Source organism: Lathyrus oleraceus, chromosome 5, assembly GCF_024323335.1.
Source record: "Lathyrus oleraceus cultivar Zhongwan6 chromosome 5, CAAS_Psat_ZW6_1.0, whole genome shotgun sequence".
Classification (NCBI taxonomy): Eukaryota; Viridiplantae; Streptophyta; class Magnoliopsida; order Fabales; family Fabaceae; genus Lathyrus; species Lathyrus oleraceus.
Genome location: NC_066583.1, coordinates 568,512,606 through 568,536,602, shown reverse-complemented (window position 1 = coordinate 568,536,602; position 23,997 = coordinate 568,512,606). Strand labels below are relative to the sequence as shown.

Here is a 23,997-nt window from a genome sequence, read left to right as displayed (position 1 = left end):
TTCCAACCCACCTAATTATTTACGCTTTTTACATTCATAATCAGTTCCGTTATAGTGTTACATATTTTAGTTTCAAATGAAAATTTTATTTGAATAGTTATTCTTAAAATGTTTTTTTAGATATTTCATCATTTTATCAAAAAAAAAAAATTGGATATCAAAATTTTAAAAAATCACTTAATTTTAAAGTTATTTCAAATAACTTTTTTTAAAAATCGTTTTTGAGATACAATTTTTTGAAAAAATTGTGATTTTAATTATATTTTAATCTTCAATAATTTATATTTATGCTATAAAATGAACAATTCAATCTTTTAATTTATAAAAAATAAATTTAAAACAATTTATAATATTTTAAAAAATATTTTTATAAAATCCATTTTCAAAAATATAAAAAAAAATCTAATTTTTTAAAGTTAAAACGAATGTCTATAAGAAATATTTGATGGAGAGTGCAAAGCTTGTTGCCGTTACTCTATCAGGTGTACAACAACAACCGGTGGAGTTGGTACGGGAACTATTGATGCTTTAGGAGTCATATTGCAAAAAGAAACATTCAAGCCAATAACGGTATGCAAATGATGGTTATACTGTATACTGCAAGTTTTCTTTTTATGAGCTTTTTGAATTTTTAGTTTAAGGCTTTTTGTTTTCATGGTTGAGAATAGAAATTTGAAGTTTCTCTTTAATAGAAGAGGCCATTGCCAACTAAGCTAACTTGGTTAGATATTTATTCATTTATGTATAAATTAACAACATTTTGCTTAAACTCCACGTTAAAAATGAAAGATACATTTATGTTGATTTTTGGCTTCAGGTGGGATTAATGCTGAGATCATACTCATGGGCACCTTTTGTGTTCCAGTTGCAAGAAACAATGTTATATTGAATATCTGCTTCTCTCAAAATAAAAAATAAGTTTTTTTACCGAGATAAACCAATTTTTCAAAAAAAATCCCAAAATACCTCAGGTTTCAGAAAAATTCCCAAACTACCCACTTTTAGGAGGAGACGCCAATTGAATTGGCGACTCCTCTTAAATCTTGAATGGAGGCGCCAATTGGATTGGCTAGGGCAGGTGCCCTAGCCAATCCAATTGGCGCCTATGTGTAAGGTTTAAGAGGAGGCGCCAATTCAATTGGCGACACCCTTAAAAAAGCCTCAAATGACAAAACCTCCAACATGAAAGTTGTAGATCTTTTCAAGACAATGAATTTGGACATAAGTTTTACATCATTTGGATTTTTTATGAGAAAGTTATGGGCAGTTGAAGTTGGACTTCTGATTTTTTCAACTGTTATCTGACCTATAATGTTTTGTATTATCGCATGTGTTTATTTTAGAGTTATGAAATTTTGTCCAACATAATAATTGAATTAGACATCTCAAATTTTCCAATGCACTTGGTCCCACCTCAAAATAATTAAAAATGAGTGAGTTAGGTCCTTGCGAAGTTGACCCAAAATTAGGGTTTCTGTCAAAATGACCTATAATGTTTTGAAATGAATGATGAGCTTCCAAGTTTCAAATGGATTTTTGATGAACATGAAAGTTGTTCATATGGCGACTCTTCTTAAAACTTGAATGGAGGTGCCAATTGGATTGGCTAGGGCAGGTCCCCTAGCCAATCCAATTGGCGCCTATGTGTAGGTTTTAAGAGGAGTCGCCAATTCAATTGGCGACTCCCTCATAAAATGCCTTTTTTGTCTTATAAATAGATGCGTTATGTGACTAATTGTTCCACAGCTCATATAATCATTTGGCTATCATGTTTGGTGTTCTTCGCCGATACGGTAAGGTGATTTATGCGAGAGACAAACCTCAAATGCTGATGTTGTTTTGGAACATCACCACATTCGATCAACTGAAGAGGGAGCTGGTTCGATGGTTAGACGGGAAAATACCAGAAGGGGAAAAAAATCAGAAGTATTGAGAGACTTGACAGTATCTTTGGTTGGGTGCGAATGAAGACTGATAAGGATGCTAAGGAAATGATGTTCGGTCGAGACGACATTAATTTGATTGTTGTAATCAGTTAGAATTATTTATGTTTTCAGATGTTTTGTACTGATGTTTGTTATGAAACTCGTTGTAACAAGAACTTAATGATATATAATGATTGATTGTTACAGAAATACAATGTTACAAAAAGCTTAAGATCTAGATGATACTCCTTGATTGGGACAGTTGTTTTTGTTGTGTCCTGGTTGACGACAGATACTACATAATCTTATCATTTTATCTGTGGAATCCATCTCTGTTCTGATACGTGTGCTGTTTGGCCTTCCTTTCTTCTTTATACGCATCTCTTCATTGTGCCAAACAATATCTCCTTCATATGGAGGCCAGTAATCCTCCATTGGTAGTACTGAGAAGCTTTGACTATATACATTCATGATGGTGTTGGCCTTGTACACATCAGATAAATGGTTGTAAGCGTTTTGACGAGTATAAACGCATGCTGCAATGACATGGGAGCAAGGTATGCGGAAGGCCTGGAATTTTCCACAATCGCACCAACTTCTGTGTAGTCTAACAGCGTAGGCTAAATTCGGTCTCCCCTCGTTGTTGCCCATTGTTTCCTGGACGCTGAAATTTTGTCTATGACGGTCAAAGACTGTTACAGCGTGTGTCGTAGATTTGATGCTCTCCTCTTTCATGACCTTCATGCAACACTCACTGAATACTTGTCCGTACATTAACACTGCACTCCATCTTTCACCTCTGGTTGCGAACATAGAAGCCAACCTATAATAGGTTGATCTTACCAAGGCGGTTATCGGCAGATTTCGAATTCCTTTGAAAACCCCGTTCATGCATTCCACAATGTTTGTTGTCATGTGACCCCATCGACAACCACCGTCAAATGCTCTTGTCCACTGCTCTACTGGTATGTTATTTATCCATCTCCCTGCGTCTTCATTAGACAGTCTAATTTCATCACAATAATATTGAAATGACGGTTAGGTTAAAGCATACCCAACATTCACCACCTTATTGCGAAGATTCTTATCTTTTATAGCACGCATGAAGTTTTGTGCAATGTGTCTTATACAGTAGACATGTGTAGAAGGAGGATCATGCCATCCGTTGTCATGGTTGTTGTAGGCACTCTCAATGGCAGCATGTCTATTAGAAATCAAACATAGATTGGCTTGTGGAGCCACATGCGTTCTGAGATGTCGAAGAAAGAAACCCCATCCACCAGCCGTTTCACCTTCAATAAGAGCAAAGGCAATGGGAAAGACATTGTTGTTACCGTCTTGTGCAACCACCATGAGCAAAGTACCCTTGTATTTTCCGTATAACCAAGTGCCATCAATTTGAATAATAGGTTTGCAGAAAGCGAAACCTTTGATGCACGAGTCAAATGCCCAAAAGAGACGGTGAAATGTTCTATTACCTGTAACACAGGTTCCGTCTGGCATCATTGCTGGCACTGTCTCCATTATTGCCACAGTTCCTGGGACATATGTTTTTAGTGCCCATAAAAACCGTGGCAATTCCTTGAATGAATCCTCCCAGTTGTCGAAAACCTGTTCAACAGCCTTTGTCCTTGCAATCCATGCTTTCTTGTAAGATGGAGTATAATTATATGTTGTTCGGATATGTGATATAATTATACTCACCTTCACTGATGGGTCTTTATTTACCAATGGCAGAATGTCTTGACATATCAAAGATGTGCTCAATTTACGGTGATCTTGTTCAACGTTAGTTGCAACGCAACTGTGCGGTGGGTCTATTGAAGCGATCTCCCAAGAGTCATTTTTCTTCTTGTAAGACGCAGCCAAACGAAACTTACAAAGCATGTTACGACATTCGATAACATACCTTCTAGAATCAGTGCGTTTCACTGCAAAGTCAACAAAGTTGTTCATGTGGAATTTTTTTGATTGCCAAAACACATTCTTCTTTGGTACGAAACATGTCTCCCACCTTTAATTCGCCTACTGGTCTCGGATATGGATTATAGAAGACACTGTCGGATGTTTCATCGTCGTGAAGATCCATATTGGTCATATGTTGAGGCGGACTGTAGACATGACTAGGAGGTATTGGTGGTGGTTGATCATCATCTTCATCATCGTTGTTCAGCATGTGATCAACCTGTATCTCGGTCTCGTCTTCTTCTTCATCAACAACATCGACTTCTACTTCTGCTTCTGGGTTGAGTTCATCTGACCATTGTGCATCATCTTCACCAGCTTCATCCTGATCGGTTAGTTGAGACTGTTGAGATTAGAAAAGCTTAACCTTAATGTACATTACTCTACAACCATGAAGCTCAACTATAAAGGATTGTATTCTTTTTTTCAAATGCAAAAAGGTTGTGTTTCTCTTGATCGTGATTCTAATGGTATCAGTGTTTCGAAAACAAAAACCATGAAGCTCAGACTCAAAAGTTTCACCGTTGCAGTGAACGTTGACACTGTATAATGATGAAGATGACATTGTGGAGATGAAAACTATTTTCCTACAGCAGATGAATGTGAGTGAAGTGTCTTGGATGTTGATAGTAAGACACTTAAATAGATGGTATCAGTGTCTTGGATGTTGATAGTAAGACACTTAAATGTGAGTGAGTGAAGTGTCTCACATGCTAGCTAGTTCTGAGATGATGTGTCGGACATTCAAGCTACTTTGAGATGATGTACCAGGCATGCAAGCTAGTTATGAGATGATGTGTCAGTCATGCGAGACAGTGTGAGTTGATGTGTCAACCATGCAAGCTATCAAGAAGTGATTCTTCAGCATGCAGGAGACAAAACAGCCATGTGTCAGACATGTAAGATAGTTCTGAGATGATGTGTCAGTCATGCAAGATAGTCTGAGATGATGTGTCAACCATGCAAGCTATCAAGAAGTTAGTCATCAGCATGCAGGAGACAAGACAGCCACGTGTCGGATATGTAAGATAGTCAGAGATGATGTGTCAATCATGCAAGCCATCAACAAGAGACTTGTTCAGCATGCAGGAGACAAGACAGCCATGTGTCAGACATGCAGATGGTGTCGCCAAATGGATTGGCGCCTCCACTTAATCCTTGTACATGGTCGCCAATTCAAGTGGAGACACCATGCAATCAGACCTCGAAACCAAGCATTCAGACCTAGCCTTGCATGCATGTCCCTATGGAGGCGCCAATTTGAATGGCGACCCCTCTTTAGGATTGTACATGGTCTCCAAATGAGGTGGAGACACCATGCAAACACAAATTTTTATGCTCTCATCCATTTGCCTATAAATACATTCACTCCTTCAACACTTCTTCCACACCAACATTCTCACTACTTCCTCTACAATACTTCTTTTACAATTTCATCTTCAACAACATCTTCTAGTTTCATCTACACCAACTCCCCAACAATATGTCTTTACTCACAATGGGCGAAGCACACAGAGGAACAGTTGCTAACATCGCAACATATGTAAGTTTTTTCTTTTCTTAACTTTTTATCTTTCATCTACACCAACCCCATTTTATTTTGAAATACCAACTTAGTGAAGTGTTATATTTTTTGTATTATAGGATGTATCAAGGTTTCGAACTCGATTCCACGAATTTGTCCCAATGGACCCGATGATTCAACCTTATGTTGAACTCGCCGGTTATGGTCATATTAGCAAGATTATGTCTTGGTCTATAGATAACAAGTTCATTCTAGCCTTATGCGAAAGATGGAGGCCAGAGACACACACATTTTGGTTTCCAACCGGTGAGTGTACCGTGACATTAGAAGACGTCTACATGCTTTTAGGACTACGAATTGAAGGCAAAGTTGTTAATGGTAAGACCAACTATTCAAATTCAATTTGCATGGAGCTTTTAGACACTGATTTGTTAGATGATAATGCTAGAGGTCAAGGTATACTACTGTCACGCCTAAAGTCATATTATAATAGTTTATATTTAGATGAGCATTCTACCGAAGATGCTCGAATAATAAAAACTAGGTGTTACATTATGCTGTTAATAGGATCTTTTTTATTTCCCTAAGGTAGTGGTTCTAGCATGCATATTATGTACTTACCTCTACTTAGACATGTAGATAGAATAGGTAGTTACAGTTGGGGATCTGCTTGTCTAGCCTATCTCTATAGCTCGTTGTGCAAAAACTCCCACAAAGACACATCTACATTTTCTGGATGTGCTGTTTTGCTACAAGCATGGGGTTGGTCAAGACTACCGTCTCTAGCACCGGTCAATAACAACCCTTTCACTTTTCCATATACAAAAAAGTAAGTTGTTTAAATTGCTATATCTTTACTTACTTCCTTAAAGTTTATTACCTCAAACTATTTTTTTTAACTTTTTGGTGTAGATGGTCGGCACGTGGTATGAGTTACAGCAGATGTCCGAGACACTGTATTACTTAGTATCGCAACCTGTTGGATCACCTTTGACCGACAGACGTAAGCAAAATAACTTCATTATTTCGTTATATTATGTTAACTTTTTCTACATTCATTATAATCCTATCTTCTTTAACATTTCAGTTCATTTGGCGTCCATACCTTAATCTGGATCATGACCATGAGGTCAACGCTGAAGACGCAGCCGTATGGACAGCATGCACACCGATAATACGGTTCACAACTATGGAGATGCACAACACCGATCGTGTGAAGCTACAGTTCGGTATGGTCCAGAATATCCCAGATCCCCCAGCTAGCCTAGGAGAATGGCATATGCGTAAAGTGAACGACCAGTGGAACTTCAACCCTTGGCAAACCTTCGCAAGATCGGAGTGTCGCAAGTGGAAGCACCGTCATGACCATGTCTTAACTGACGCAGTCATGCCAAATGAGGTAAAACCAAGTCGTACTTATATGGCTTGGTACAGATCGGTTGGTTTTCAATTCATCGCCGATGATATGTACCTCTACGACCCACACCAGACAAGTTACACACAAGAAGGATCAACATCTAACCCCCAACAACATTCTCAGCCTGGTTACTCATAACCCCCTATCCGTCAAACTTTCCGTTCCACAAACACACCAACATACAACCAAAACATGCCATTCACCCAACCCCAATACCAAGAACATACCTCATACCACCACCAACAAATTGACCATCAACCTGAGACCGAACATCGCTTCGCACCCACACCATCACCCTACCAAAGTCGCCTTAGCCAAAACACTAACCGCCCCTCCTCCTACCGTAGCCAAGAAGCCGAAACATCACAAAACCAAAACATCCCACAACCCTATCTCTTCCAAACACCCCAACAACCTTTCCAACCTTTCCTAGACGCATCATTCACGCCCATGTCTCCCTTCAACCATCATGGTCGCCCATCCATGAGTCAACCACATCCCAATTTCTCTGGCATGGGTCATGAGCTCAGCTACGCCGGTACACCATCATTGCATACTGAAGACTATGCTGACTTGGCTGAATACCTCAATGGACCTTCTCCTGTAGGAGGTAATGGCGCTCTTGGCCCCTCAGATGAATAAACACCGGTGCAGAATCGTCAACGTGGGTTAGGGCCAAGGGTTAGGGTAGCTAGGGGATGTGGGACCAGAGGTTGGTTAGGTGATCCCGGTCATCACCATTAGGTTTCTTTGTGTAAAGTCCAAATTTTATTAATATCAAGTCGTATTATATCAAATTTATCTTTATGTAAACTCCAAACATTAGGTTTCTTTGTCTAAACTCCATTTTGACAAAATTCACATACACATGTTTTGACTGAAACCCTAATTTTGGGTTAACTTCCCAAGGACCTAACTCACTCATTTTTTATGATTTTGAGGTGGGACAAAGTGCATTGGAAAGTTTGAGATGTCTACTTAAATTTTTATGTTGGACACAATTTCATAATTCTAAAATAAACACATGTGATAATACAAAACATTATAGGCCACATAACAATTGAAATGTCAAAGAGTCCAACTTCAGGTGCCCATACGTTTCTAAAAAAAAATGCAAATGATGCAAAATTTTATTCCGAATTCATTGTCTTGAAAATATATACAACTTTTATGTTGAAGGTTTTGTCATTTGAGGCTTTTATCATTCAAACAGAAGGGCTTGAAGTTGGTCCCTTTTGGCAAAATTCACATACACATGTTTTGACAGAAACCCTAATTTTTGGTCAACTCCGCAAAGACCTAACTCACTCATTTTTAATTATTTTGAGGTGGGACCAAGTGCATTGGAAAATTTGAGATGTCTACTTCAATTGTTATGTTGGACAAAATTTCATAACTCTAAAAGAAACACATGCGATAATACAAAACATTATAGGTCAGATAACAGTTGAAAAATCAGAAGTCCAACTTCAACTGCCCATAACTTTCTCATAAAAAATCCAAATGATGCAAAATATATGTCCAAATTCATTGTCTTGAAAATATCTACAACTTTCATGTTGGAGGATTTGTCATTTGAGGCTTATTTAAGGGTGTCGCCAATTGAATTGGCGCCTCCTCTTAAACCTTACACATAGGCGCCAATTGGATTGGCTAGGGCACCTGTGTAGCACCTCAAATTTGCACCTACCATTGTACATACATTTTCATATTAGGACATAGCATATCATGGTCCATTGCATAGCATTGCATTGCCTCTTTTGCCTCAAGTGCAAGCCAATCAAGAAATTAGGTCAAACTGATCAGGAGATCAGTCAACCAATCAAGCAAGGGTGATTTTCAAGGAGCCAAAGCCTTGGGGTTGGTCCAACAAGTTCACATGACTTGGAGGTCCATTTGAAGTGTTCAGGTCAAGGGTTGAAGGCTTGGAGATCATCAGTTCATACACAGACAGTCAAAAGTCAAAGAAAGTCAACTGTCAGTCAAAGCAGTGGATGGTGGCCATTCTTGTGGAATTTGGGCACCATGATCAATAATCAAGAGTTCATACAACTTGGGACATCATTTGAAGTCAAGTTCTCAAGGAATTAGGGTTTGGAAGTCATCAGTCAATGAGCAGACAGTCAGAAACCCTAAAAGTCAACTGTTGGTCAACTGTCCATCTAATCAGTAATTTGATGATGAAAATTGGTTTGAGAGGTCTCATTCATGTCCAAATAGGCCTCATATATCATGTCAAACACCATCATGGAAGAATTTGAAGCCAGATCAAAAATTTCCCAAAATGGAAACTGGGCCTGTAACTGAAACCTGCCATAAATGGAAAGTCTTGATCCTCAAAATTATATCTTGATACAAGCCTCAAATGAATTTTTGCCCAACATGAAAGTTGAAGATCTTGTTCTCCCATTTCCAAAAAGTCCAAGAACTCTCAATTCCCATGTGTGGTTGGCAAGTTATGATCGAATCGATTTCAGAAAATCTTGAACTTCAAAGGGCCATATCTCCCAAACCATTTGGCCAATTTTGGTGGGGTTTTTTCCTACAAGTCACATTTGATCCCCTCTTTCCAAAAATATAAATTTCATGAGCCAAAACTTCACCAATCAAAATGGCATTTTTTGACCTATCTCATTTAAATGCAAGTTTGACCAATGTTTGACTTTTTGATATAAACCTTTTTCTACCATTTGGCCAATTGGAACAGCTCAGAAATGTCATTTAAAATGTGTTTGCAAGCTCAATTATGCAGTACATATGGCCATTCTTTAACTTGCTTGAAATTTGGACAAAAGGACATTTTCACCCATGTTACTCCATGCTATCCACCATGCCTTGCTTTGTACTCTTAAACAGAAAATTAAAAGGTCATTTGCTGTCATTTGAAACCTCATTTTGCAGCCCATAACCAACAGCAAAAGAAAGGCCATGTCCTAGTTGCTTGAAATTGGCAAAAGTACACTTCCATCCATACTTCCATACCTTGCTTTGTACCATAACCTAGCAGACCTTAGGCATGATTTTTTCTGTCATTTTGAGATTCAATTGCAGCCACAAACCATTTGGCCTAGACAGCAAAAGAAGCATTGGTTCTCTCTCACTCTAAAAAACTCATTCTTGGCCATTTATCAAAATCTGTCACAAACTTCCAAAGGACCAAGCCTTGCCTTGCCAAAAACACCATCCAAGCATCATTTTGAACTGATTTGCAACATCATTTTCCATCTGTAACAGCCTTTGCATGACTGTTTTTCTTCACCTTCCATCCATGACAGTCCAAGTGTGAGGCCATTCCAAGTTGTTGCAAGTTAAAGCACCTTCACCATTCATCATTAGGAGGGTTTTAAAGTAACTGTTTCAAGCCAAACACACGAAAAAGCAACAGAATCACGACTGTTCTCCAAATTTGGCCAGGTATCGAATCTCTCATTTTCCAAAACCATGATATACATTAAATAGATCTCCTTGCCATGAGTATTTTGAGCTTTGAGTCACTTGATTTGGTTGAGTATTTGTGAAGTTATGAGGTTTTAAAGTTTGACACTTGAATATGTTTTTGCTTGGTTTTCTCTTGATAGCACGAATCGATGTTAATGGTTGTGGGATTATTAATGTATATGCTTAGATGTACACATTGATATGTTTATTCTTGAATTTGGAAAAAAAAAATTTTCAACCTGGGTTTGATGAGTATGCTGCTACTGTAAGTATTTTTTCCTGCAATATATTTACTGTAGTGTGTGTAAATTGCCTTGCCTTGTTTCTAAATAAATGCCAAAAGGCCTGGGGCGAGGGGGATTCGAACCCCAGACCTTTGCTTCAAATACCAAGTGTTTTACCACTGGGGCGCAATGCCAATTCATTTATTTAACGCCTTCTAAAATATATATTAAAAAAGAGCATTGCCATGCCGTCCTGCTATTGGCCATGTTGGCGCGTTGACCGGGGCGTTGACCCCCCCATTGTTTCTTTATTTATTCCATTAATCATTTTGTTTTGTAATGTTTGTTTCATTTGCCATGCCTAACTTACAAAAATCATAACTTGTTCATTTTTAATCCAAATTTAATGGGATTTTTTGTGTTGTGTTCATCATGATCTCTACTTTTTTATCACATTTTTTCCAGAATTTTTGCATGGTCGAATTTTAAATGGTGCTAGGGTTTGTGACATGTGACCAATTTTTGTACATCTTGCCAAAACATTTGTGAAATCATGATGCTTTATCCAATGGCTCCCAAATTTTTTGTGCTTAAACTAGACACACTCATGGTGATTTTGGTGTAGAGTTTGTGAATTTATCATTGCTGGTTTGTGAGATATGAATTTTTGAATTAGGGTGTGACAATTTGTGTCACACCATTGATGTGCAACTTCATGAATTTCATTACCATGCTTCTTGACCTCCAATTGATCTGATTTTTTGCATGAACCTACTCTTGTATGTCTAGTTTACATGTGATTTTTTGTGGATTTATTTGTGGCATTTCCTAATTGTTTGAGATTTTCTCCCCTGGTTAGTCATATGTTGACCTTGTGCGACACTTGTTCCCATTTCATTTGTGAAATTCTCATACTTTATTGGATGGACATGAAATTTTACATGAGATAACTAGACATCCTCATCTTTGCCATGGTTTTGATCCCATTCATTTATCATATGCCATCTCTGATTTATGAATTTTCTAAGTTGATACATGTTTGGTTGACTTCTTTGAGCATGTTCAAAATTGCTTTGATTTTCTGATTTTCATTGACTGCCTTCCACTTGTCCAAATGAGATGAAATTTGACATGCTTACCATGCTGTGGATTGTGATTGACCATGATTTATTTGGTGATTTTTGGAAATGTTTGAGTTGACTTTTGAGTTAAGTCTTGCTGTTGACTCCTATGAGCTTCTGTTTGCTATACTTTGACCTAAATTGTTCATGAAATGATGATAGTGATTGATATGCATGTGAACCCAATTGGTTGTGTTTATTGAATGTTTAAACTTGACTTTGATTGGATATCCCTTGCTGTTTTGGCTTTCTCATTCATTTTTGACCCTAGGCTTGCCCTAGTGGTCCTGTTACTCACTTTTGAGCTTGTGTTTTTAGGTTGGCCAACAAATGACCAATGAGACCAATTCTTTTTGTTTGAGCTTGCCTAAATACCATGACTAACTTGTGTGTTTTGTAGGTGGCTTGGCTCACATGCCTTAAGCCTTGTGCCTTGCACATCCATGTGCCTCTAATTGACTGTTGGTGTCTGTTTCTGTTTGTTTTGTTTGAAGTTGCATACTAACATCTGCTTGACTGTTTCAGGTGCTTTAGTTGCTTAGTTCCTTGTGAACTTTTTGCTTTGCTTTGCTTGTATAAGCAATTTGCATTGAGGTATGTCTCTTCTTCTTCATGTAGTCTGGAAGACCTGGCCTGTTACTTGGCCAGGCAACTGTCTGAAGTCCTCCTTAAGAGGCAGTGTTTGTGGATGTTTAATTTTGTCCTCGCATAGAGTCAAAGACCTCCTAAGTGAAGAGGCAATTGGTGGAAGGTAGGGATATGCAATCTATCCCCCACTATTCAGTGTGTCATCTGCTTTGCTCACACCACTGTGTTGATGCATTGCAGATACAAACCCAAGATCTTGTACAATTGTACAGTTGAGTCAGTTTTAAATGTGTAGAAGGGTTCCCACTTTCTGAACCCACACGTTCTTGTCAAATGCTCTCCCAGGCCAGGGATAGAAGCAATGAGGCACACCCCTCATCTCCTTTCATCTGCTTCACCTTAGCCCCGCAATGGCAAGGTTAAGAGCAACACTCACCCCATTCCAGAGGTTTGTTTGTCGAGGTTGATATGACCCCTTGACTAAAACCTAGCCCTTGTGTGAGCCACTTGCTTGTGTATAGTGTGTGCTATCTGTGCTTGTAAGATTGTTTGACTTGCTTCCTGTGCAAGTTAGGTTTGTTTGACTTGCTTCCTGTGCAAGTTAGGTTTAGTTTAGACTTGCTTCCTGTGCAAGTAGGTTTTGCTTGGCTTGCTTCCTGTGCAAGTTAAGTGTGTGTGTGGCTTGCTTCCTGTGCAAGCCATACTTAAGATAGGCTGGCTCCTTGTGCCATTTAGCTAGAAACCTTAACTTAGGGATGATTTGCATGATAACATCTAGGCTCGAGTCGTAGTCTCCCTAGTTGTGTCTCCCTCTGTTATCTGGTTAGGCTAGACCTTTATCCCTGCGTAGGGGAACTACATCGCCCTGATCTTCATACCAGATGAAGTATGTAGGCAGGAGATTGAGCTGATCTCTCCGGGCGCCTTTTTTTCTTTTTGTGAGTGTTGTTTGACAGTTATAGGCTCGAGTCCCCGACTCCCTATTAACTTGTTGTGTTGTTGTGTGCTTGGAAGCCGATGTAAGTCCATCGAGTGGCATTTGGGTTCCAGTGTGTGTGTGTTTAGGTTCGGATGCCGACATAAGTCCAGTGATTGGCAGTCGGGCTCCACGTTTGCCTTTGCCTGTGTCTTGTTTTGTTTGTGTGCGTGTCAGCCGAGCTACGAATGCTCTGATTCTTCTCTCGTCCGAGAAGATACGTATGCATAGGATGCGACATCCTAGCGAGCATGTGTCGTTTCCCCAGTCCGAACTACTTGGACTCTGATGTCTATGCCTGATAGACTAAGTAGGCCCAGGATGCGATATCCTGCCGAGTCAGTTTCAGTTTTGTTTTCTTGTGTCTCCTTCAGCCAGTGTGTGTGAGTTTGAGCAGTGTTTAGCAACCAATATTCCTTCCTTTTGTGCGTGGATCCCGTAGAGTACTACGGATGCGTAGGGGTGCTAATACCTTCCCTTCGCATAACCGACTCCCGAACCCATTCTTTTTGGTCGCGAGACCATGTTCTTTCCAGGTTTACTCTGAGCGTTTCCTTTCCCTCTTTTGGGATAAATAACGCACGGTGGCGGCTCTGTTGTTCTTTCTTTTCCCGCCGGTTTTTCGCGTGATGCGACAACCTGCCCTAACCAATCCAATTGGCGCCTCCATTCAAGATTTAAGAGGAGTCGCCAATTCAATTGGCGCCTCCTCCTAAAAGTGGGGTAGTTTGGGAATTTTTCTGAAACCTGGGGTATTTTGGGATTTTTTTTGAAAAACTGGGTTATCTCGGTAAAAAAAACCTATAAAATATCCCAGTATAGATTTAAATTAAACAACATTGTTATACCAAATAAATAACATTAATATAGATTCAATATCACAAAAATGCCGAGTCATGTGTTTTACAAAGGAAATGAAGAATGTAAATAAGATTGAGGAAAAAGATGAAGATTACAACCAGTGAATTTTTTTTTTTAAAATGAATTTTATTCTATTACAAATACGAAGACAAAAATGATATAAAAAGATGCAGATAATATTAAAAATTCAAAAAATCTTTTTTAATGATCAAGTTTTTCGCCCTAAATCGATCATAAAAACTAATGTAATATTTTAAATAGGTGATATTTAACTTCGTTATTAGAAAGGACTCAATTTTTTTATTAAATTAAGAGATCAAAATAATATAAAATACAAAACAAAAACAAAATTCAGCCAAAACAATTTGAAAAACATTAATGAAAATTTATTTTTACTAAAAATTAAACATTACTATAATTTTCGGGTCATGCTCATAATTCAAATTTCAAGCTTATCAATGAAGGCGGGGAAGAGAAAATCAGCCCCGCGACTCCACGTCACGCCAGTTGCCATTGCCTAGTGGGACCGAGTGAATGAGAAATTTGCACCACAGTGAAGCATGAAGTCAACTCACTTTACACCCCTCGCGTGTTTTCAGTATTTTCATTTTTCATCATCATTTCCTCGTCTCTTCGCCGACGAATCAAGAACTTTGCTACTCATAAAGCGATTCACCCTTTCAGTGTAGTGAGAACCGTTCTTCCGACGGTTGTGCAGTCAATTTTTTAAGCCCATGAATTCAAACAAGATGGATTCGAACTCTAAATTTTCAGGTGAAATTAACTTCATATACCATACCATAAGCTTTTTTTCCCTTTTATTTATATTATTCATTATAATTTGATAACCTAGGTTTCTCTTTCTGCTTATGTCTGAGCTTTGTTACCTAAACTATCACAATCTTCTATTTTATTTGGTAAACTATAGAAATGTAATAAATACTCCTTAAGTTCTTCTCTCAATCTATCTAATTAGTTCATGAATTATCACTTTCTTTCCTTTTTTTTCTTTCTCAAAGTAATTGACGGCAAGCTTGATGAATTGGGAATAGTTTAGGGACTTCTTGCGGTAAAGTTTAATTTCTTTCTAATAGCTTTAAGTGTAAATTGTTTTATATTCTCAACAAATCACAACCAGTCATATCTATAATCATCATTAAAATTAGTTTTTAGTCATGTAACAGTTATGATTGATTCACATTATAAAAAAACAATTACACTAACTGTGTATATGCATTCAATTCTTTATTATGTTTTCATGTAGTAAGTTAGAGATTAAATTGAAGGTTCTCTCTTATTGTTATTATTATTATTATTATTATTATTTGATTGATTTGGTGACATGAGATGCACTTTCATTTTGTATACAACAGACAAGTTGCTCACACGGAGGTCTTTGCTCCTGCAACCATTTCGGACAGTGTTGGGTTGTTTTTCGTATTCTAATTTGGGCAAGCAAGGTTCAGATTCTTTTCGTCCTTCTACCGATTCCAATTTGGGCCAGCAAGGTTCAGATTCTTCCCATCCTTCTATTGATTTCACTTTGGGCAGCCAGCAGCGAGGTTCAGATTCTTCTTGTCCTTCTATTGATTCCAATTTGGGCCAGCGAGGTTCAGCTTCTTCTCGTCCTTCCATCTATTCCAATTCTGTCCATACCTATAGATATGATGTGTTTATCAGTTTTAGAGGTGCAGACACCCGCAACACTTTTGTTGATCATCTTTATGCTCACCTAACAAGGAAGGGTATTTTCGCCTTCATGGATGATAAAAGGCTTGAGAAAGGGGAATCCCTTTCGCCACAACTTCTTCAAGCAATTCAAAATTCTAGAATTTCTATTGTTGTCTTCTCTGAAAGATATGCCGAGTCTACGTGGTGTTTGGAAGAGATGGCTACTATTGCTGAATGCCGTGTAGAACTCAATCAAAAAGTATTTCCTGTTTTTTATGATGTCGATCCGTCTCATGTACGAAAACAGAGTGGGGTTTACCTGAATGACTTTGTTTTACACAAGAAGAAATTCAAGCATGATCCAAACAAGCTTGTGAGATGGAAAAATGCTATGAAAGTTTTAGCTAACTTAGTTGGTTGGGATGTCATGAACAAGTAAGTGCGATTCCCTTTGTTGCCACTTGTTTTACATTTTCTACTTGAATTCCCTTTGTTATTCCTTTTTTATAGTCAGTAACAAATCCAGCCTGTTTATTTTATTCTTCCGAGTGATAAATAAATTTACAATATTATAAATCACGTTTAAGCTCTACACTTAATTAAGAGTTGCACAAAAGTGGCCAATAGACACATTAGTTTTACTAAATTAACTCTAATTAGTACTACTACAACACTAGTCAAACTTTATATAACTAAATGGGATGTTAGAAAGCTATGCTTGCATTTCCACTGATTCAGTTTGTAACTAACTTTTGATATATTTCATTGAATGAACTCAATATACAACTGATTGCATTTATAGTTACAATCAAGTAACCTGCAATAGCAGTTGCAACAGCCTAGCTTAATCTATCTCTAATATTGGATAAGCTACATAAATAAATGAAGTCATAATTTTATATATCATATTTCTATTCAACCCATTAATCACTATATCTTTGTTAATAAAATCTTTTAAAGTTTTTATTGGTCTTGCTCTATTTTTATATTTTTAGTAATTTGTTTACTCTTCATCTGAACTTCTTTCTTTACTATAGAATCTATCTATCGATCTTCTCTCTAAATATCCAAACTACCTAATCTTAGTTTCCACTATCTTTTCTATTAGGTTTTATCTCAACTTTTTTTCTAATATTGTCATTTTTCATCTTATTTTGTCTAATCCTACCACACATCCCTCAAAATATTCTCGTTTATGCTACACTTATTTTATTATCGTATTGGTTCGTTACTGCCCAAACACTTCATTCTATACATTGTTGGTCTTATAGCTGACTAATAAAGTTTTTTCTTTAGATGTACTTTTGTATCACATAAAACATCCAACACTCTTTCTCCATTTCAAGAATTCAATGGTTTACATCACCTTTTATTTCTTCGCCGTTATGTCCTATGGATCCAATATATTTAAACTGTGTAACTTGTGGTATGCCATAATCTCCAACTTTCACATCAAGTTAGAAATGCTTTGCCTTTTACTAAAATTGTTTTCCATATATTTTGTCTTGCGCCTTCTCAAGAGAAACCATGTGTTTCTAAGGCTTGTCTCCAACCTCCCATTTAATTCTTTTCTCGATTTTCGAAATAGGACTATATCATCTACAAAAAGTATGCATCTCAGTGCTCGCTCTTGGATGTGTTATGTAAGTGCATTCAAAACTAAAATTAAAAGGTAAGGCCTTCAAGTTAATCCTTAATGTGATCTTATTTCTACGAGGAAATCTCACGTGTCTTCATGTTAGTTGAGACTCCTTCATACATATCATTGATAGCTCAAATAAGACAATCCTAACCTCCTTCCTTTCTAGAACTTTTCACAAAATCTCGCCAAGACACTCTATCATACGCCTTTTCTAAAATAATGAACATCAAGTGCAAGTCTTTTTGATCCATCTCATATTGCTCCATGCCTCCATCGCACATCGTAGTAAGTAGATCACTTCCATAACTGACTCGTAAGTTTGAATCTTTAGACATAAAATCAAATTGATTCTCCGCAATTTGAATCTCTTTTCTTCGTCTTTGGTCAATCACTCTTTCTCATAACTTTATAACTTTATTGTATGACTCAGAAGTTTAACCCTCCAGTTAAGAAATGTAGTTTGACCTAACTCAATCACACAAAACCGGTTTGTAGAGTGAAGATTGCCTCCACTTATAAGCACATGTTCAGGCCGACTTATAAGATGAACTGAATATATAAAGCGTGAAAATAAATGGTGGGTGGTCCGATAGCGGAAACCTGATAGCAGGTGGTTCACCGGATCTTTAATAAGGCTCTTGATACCATGTTAAGAAATATGGTTTGGTCTAACTCAATCATACAAAACCGGCTTATAGGGTGAAGATTGCCTTCACTTATAATCATCAGACCATATATTGTACGACGTGGGACTCTTAACACCTATAATTTACTCAATTTTGTATATCTTTCTCGTTCTTAAAATTCAGAATTAAAATGCTTCTTCTCCACTCTTCCTACATTTTCTTTGACCTTATAATCTCGCTAAAAAGATTTGTGGGCCATCCACTCCCTCAATAGATATGTTGTCGGATCCAAATGCCTTTTCATTATCTATCATTTTCGTGCTTCTGTAACCTCATGTTCTTGAATAAAAAGAGATATTTCTCAGGAGTTGTTGCTATGGATTCTACTAGCAACAACTCTATGAATCTCGATTCCAAGGCCCCAACACTCGCAACACTTTCACCGATCACCTCTATCACCATCTCATCAAAAGTGGTATTTCCGTATTCAAGGACAATCAAACTCTCCAGAAAGGAGAATTAATTTCACCAATAAATATGTGATGTTTCCCGTTCAGAATAAAAAAATGCCATGTTCTGTTTGCTCTTTTCCCTCTGCTTATACTGATAATTGTGCTACTCCGGCAAATAACTGGTCATTTGCCTAGCACCTACACTTATTATTGAAGACGTTTCCACACATGTAGTTATATTCAATCATTTTTATTTTTTCAAATTATTATCAATATCTAGTAAGCATGTTTTTTAAAGGGGAGAAATGTGGCCTAGGCAGCCTCAATAACAGTAGTGCTTTCAGACCTTTATTTAAATCATAATGTCCGATGTTTTTGTCGCTGCTTCATAGGATGTCATCATATCAACTTTTATAGTCCAACTTGAACTCTTTCACCCTCACTATGTTATAAACAGTCCATTAATATATCTTGTAATTTAAGGTGATAGTTGTGTTTTTGTTTTTCCTCTTTCAGGCCAGAGTCTATAGAGATTGAAAACATTGTTCAAGCATTAATAAAAACTTTGAATCATAAATTCTCAGGGTTTACCAGCGATCTTGTTGGGATGCAACCTCGCATAGAAGAATTAGAAAAGCTTTTAAAATTGAGCTCAAAGGATGATGACTTCCGAGTTCTGGGAATTTTGGGGATGAGTGGAGTAGGAAAGACAACTCATGCTACTGTTTTGTACGACAGAATCTCTTATCAGTTTGATGCTCGTTGTTTTATTAATAACACAAGCAAACTTTATATGGATGGTGGCATTGTTGCTGTACAAAGACAAATTCTTCGACAAGCTCTAGACGAAAGAAATCTTGACTCATACGATACTTGTGAAATTTTAGGGATTATGATAAATAGGCTTCACAGTTCCACTAAGGTCCTTCTAGTTCTTGACAATGTTGATCAATTAGAGCAATTGCAGGAATTAGGTATAAATCCTAAATTACTTGGGAGTGGCAGTAGAATAATCATAACCACAAGGGATGAGCATATTCTAAGAGTGTATGGGGCTGATAAAATTCACAAAGTTCCATTGTTGAATAGTAATGATGCTTCTGAACTTTTTCTTAGAAAAGCCTTTAAAGGTGAAGACCAAAGCAGCAACTGTGTTGAATTGATTCCAGAGATACTAAAATATGCTCAAAATCTTCCATTAGCAATTAAAGTAGTGGGCTCTTTCTTGTGTACTCGAGATGCTACTCAGTGGAGAGATGCTTTGGATAGATTGAAGAACAATCCAGACTGTAAAATTATGGATGTGCTCCAGATGAGTGTTGATGGACTACAACATGAGGAGAAGGAAATATTTCTGCACATTGCTTGTTTTTTTAAAGGGGAGAGGGAAGATTATGTAAAGCGAGTTCTAGATGCATGTGGATTATACCCTCACATAGGAATTCAAAGAGTCATTGAGAAGTCACTCATTACCATTAAAAACCAAGAGATTCATATGCATGATATGTTACAAGAACTTGGGAAGAAAATTGTTCGGCACAATTTTCTAGACGATCCAGGATTGTGGAGTAGAGTATGGCGATGCAATGATTTTTATCATGTCTTGGAGACAAAAACGGTAAAAAAATTAATGTATCTTGTAAAATTTAGAGGGTGCCATTTATGCTTTTTGAGTGGATTTAACTTGTGTCGGATCATGTCGGGAAAATGATATTCCCTCTGATCCTATTTATAAGAGAAAATTGATTCTTTAGATTCATTGAATAATCAATGTATCTTGTACATTATACAGTCTTGATACATTGATTATTTAATGATCCCTCTGGTCCTATGTATCAAAGCAAACAATAAATTCTATCATTTTTTATATCATTATTTTTCCTTTTTGTATATTACATTTAATAATTCATTATTTTATTTTATTTATTTATTTTTTGGAAATATATACCTAAGGATATTATCAACAAATTAAGATTAATATTGTATTGAATTTTAAAATTAATTAGAAAATACGAACACAAATATTTCTCTAGGTATGGTAAATAATAAGAAATAGATGACAGCAAATTTTTTGTCACTTTATATCCTAGGAACATTGAAAAAATCATTTTTGGTCATCATTAGTTTAGTTTTAGAGAGTATGCTATTAGTCCTTAGTGAAATTAATTGTGTAGTATGTTGACTAATTTCAATAGGAGCAAATATTAGATAGACTTAAAAACTAAATAATTATGACCAACTTTTTCCCTAGAACATCATCATGGAGTTAATTTTTAATGGAAACTTGTTTTAAAATACAATTTTAAGAAAACCAATTACTATGTAGTTTTTTCACAGTTAATTTAAACACACTTTGATTCCATGATTTTCTTATTTCGTTAAAAGTTTGGACATTGTAATATTAGATATATAGGTGGTATAATGTTTCTAACATGGTTAGTTCACATAATTTCATTTTTTTTCTTTCTTTCCATGTTATGCTTATTATGTTCTTTTCCCAGGGAACAAACAATAATGTTAAAGCTATAGTTCTGGATCAAAAGGAAAATTTCTCCAAGTGCAGGGCTGAAGGATTTTCAAATATGAGCAACCTTGCACTTCTCATATTGTATCATAACAACTTTTCAGGAAATTTGGATTTTCTTTCCAACAACTTGCTATATCTTTTGTGGCATGGATACCCTTTTACTTCTTTGCCGTCAAATTTTGAGCCATATTATCTTGTGGAATTGAATATGCCTGATAGTAGCATTCAACGACTGTGGGAAGGTCGCAAGGTACTCTAGTTACATAACATTTATCTTATAAAAGTTTGCACTTATTTTGAAATCACACCATGACAAGTTAATAAAATTCCAGTCTTAGTGATACGTTTTTACTGATGGTTGCTAATTCTCTTTGTAGGAACTACCTAATTTGAAAAGGATGGATTTGAGCAACTCCAAGAATCTTATAGAGACTCCAAAGTGTTTTTGGACCCCAAAACTGGAGCGGCTGGATTTTACAGGATGCACAAACTTAGGACAGGTCCATCCATCAATTGGACATCTTACAGAACTGGTTTTCTTATGCTTGCAAAACTGCAGCAGTTTGGTTGATCTTGATTTTGGTAGTGTATCAAGATTAAGTTCCTTGAGAGTTCTACGCCTTACTGGTTGCACAAAACTTGAAAAGACGCCAGATTTTACCGGGGCATCAAATCTTGAGTACCTTGATATGGATGAATGTACAACTTTATCCAAAGTTCATGAATCTATTGGGAATTTGACAAAGCTTAAATTCTTGAGTTTGAGAAACTGCACAAATCTGGTTGAAATGCCCGATAGTATTAAGTGGATGGCATCCCTTGTAACTCTAGATTTTTGTGGTTGCTCGAGTCTTACAATTCTACCCCTAGAATGTACTCATACCGATCATATGAGATCTCTGATTTTTTTAGATTTAAGCTTTTGCAATCTTCATGAAGTACCCGATACTATTGGAACGTTAAAGACATTAGAGAGACTAAATCTACAAGGAAACAAGTTCCGTTCACTACCTGATAATTTCTTTGATCTTGAAAACCTAGCATATCTAAACTTATCTCATTGCCATGAGCTTGAAGCTATTAAACCCATATCTTTTAAAAGTGCTTCTTCTGGAGGAAGATATTTTAAAATAGCAGCGGGATCTCGGGATCATACGTCAGGATTATATATATTTGACTGCCCTAAGATCATGAACTTTCCCATAAACCAACAAATATCATATATATGGTTTGAAAGACTGCATGAGGTGTGTACGTTGCTTACCTTCTCCAAATTCTCTAGCTTTGATATATTAATTAAGTATTCTTTTTTCTTCTGATCTAACATGTGCAATCAGGAAGACCTATGATGCAACACATTTAAATTAACTTGTTTCATTTCTTTAATAAGGAGAAGCTATTCTAAAATTTTCTCATGTTTTGGCAATTATATATTTTTGACTACCTTTAGTCGATTAATTATCATCTGAAAGCCACAAGCTACTTATGCTTTTCATGACTAATAGTTATATGCCATTTCCTTGCACTCTTTAACTCTAATATGTTTGTGTTATTTTTCTCTGGTACCAGAATCCCCGACACTTTCGGGGTGGCTTTGACATCGTCGTGCCTTCTGATTGGAAAAACACTGATTTTCCATCAAGATGGTTCAATCACCTATTTGATGGCGGTTCAATAGTAAGGATAGTAGATTTTGATGAGTTTGACAAGAAGTTTGGCTTTGCCTTCTTTGTGGCATTTGAGATAAACAATTGTCTTGCGAATTCTGGTTCTCCACAGGATTCATTTTCCTCAGCACTCCCACATCATTTATATCTTTCTTTTGAAAGTGAACACACAGAGGAACGCTTTGATATGCCGCTTAGTTTGGAACCGCACAAAATTGATGGCTCCAAACATCTTTGGCTAATCTATATCTCTCAAGAGCACTGCCATTTCTTAAAAACAGGAGCGCATATCACATTTAAAGCCTGCTCAAGTTTGTTAATAAAGAAATGGGGAGTACGCTTGGTAATCAAGGATCTAATGAAATCATATACTGTCCGTAGGTTCTGGGAACACTTAACGGACACTGATGCGCCACAACTTTTCTTTGATTATGTACAAAAAACCAGCATGTATTCTGGAACTAAAATCCAACTTCCTTACAATTGGTTTGTTACTGAAGAGGAAGAAGTTGAGAATTCTGGAGCCAAGTCAAAAGAAACCAATCTTTCTAATCTGGGCTTTTAAATATGCTAACCACAGCCAAAAGCACAACATGTTTTGTGAGCCTTGAGGTAATTATCTCACCTAAGCAGTAACATGTTGTTAAGTAATTATTCATTACCATTGCTAATTAATAATTAAATTAATAACTAATAATCTGTATTAGTAGTGTAGCACATCCTTCTCTTGCATTACAAGTTTATCCAATAATTTCTCTTTAATTAATATGTTGAGACTTTTTTCAATAATTTGATTATTTGAGGTTAAGGTTCTGTCATGAACCTTATCATGTTGTTATCAGTTGCAACTCGGGAATTTCTTCAACTTTGCGAGTCTCATGTCGGACAAATTCAGAATGTGATGGTAAAAGTTTCTGATAGACCTCTTACACGAAATGTGTATAAAAGGAAAGGGATTGAAATTTCTCATTAGATAGTTTAGGGGGTAGTTATGTATTTCCTTAGCAGTTAAGTTTTATTGTGTTTCTGTTTGTATGTAATTTGCTTCACTTTCTTTTAGCTGTAATTGTGATTGTAGCTCTGCATTGAAAGTTCTTGTCCAGAGTAATGTTGATTGTTGAATATAAATTCAGAAAACTGACCCACAAATCCCTTGTTTCTGCCAGTTATATCAGTTTCTTTCAAATAATAAGAAATACATGGGGCAAGTGAGAGGAGATACATAATTTCTGGAATTGTGTTTTATCTTTCTCGGAATTGAGATGATTCATTCATATTTCAATAGTTGTAATTGGTTGCTGGTTTTATTTTCTTTGTTTGTCAATAACCTTTTTGCTTTTGGATTTTTCTTCTTCTTTTTCATGCATCTTTA

General features: G+C 36.7%; 1 protein-coding gene across 2 annotated transcripts; it reads left to right on the top strand.

The window, feature by feature from the left end:
* The first annotated feature begins 14,507 nt into the window (after window positions 1–14,507).
* On the top strand, window positions 14,508–23,794 carry LOC127086525 (disease resistance protein RPV1). 2 transcript variants are annotated; one of them, XM_051027303.1, is made up of 7 exons: window positions 14,508–14,814; window positions 15,414–16,146; window positions 18,948–20,049; window positions 20,933–21,208; window positions 21,336–22,205; window positions 22,528–23,237; window positions 23,468–23,794. In XM_051027303.1, exons 1-6 carry the CDS (start codon window positions 14,775–14,777, stop codon window positions 23,188–23,190), a joined length of 3,684 nt encoding a protein of 1,227 aa, XP_050883260.1. In that variant the 5' UTR covers window positions 14,508–14,774; the 3' UTR covers window positions 23,191–23,237; window positions 23,468–23,794. The 2 variants fall into 2 exon arrangements, with proteins under 2 accessions (XP_050883260.1, XP_050883259.1); XM_051027302.1 differs by having other exon boundaries at window positions 23,435–23,794.
* The last annotated feature ends 203 nt before the right edge of the window (window positions 23,795–23,997 follow it).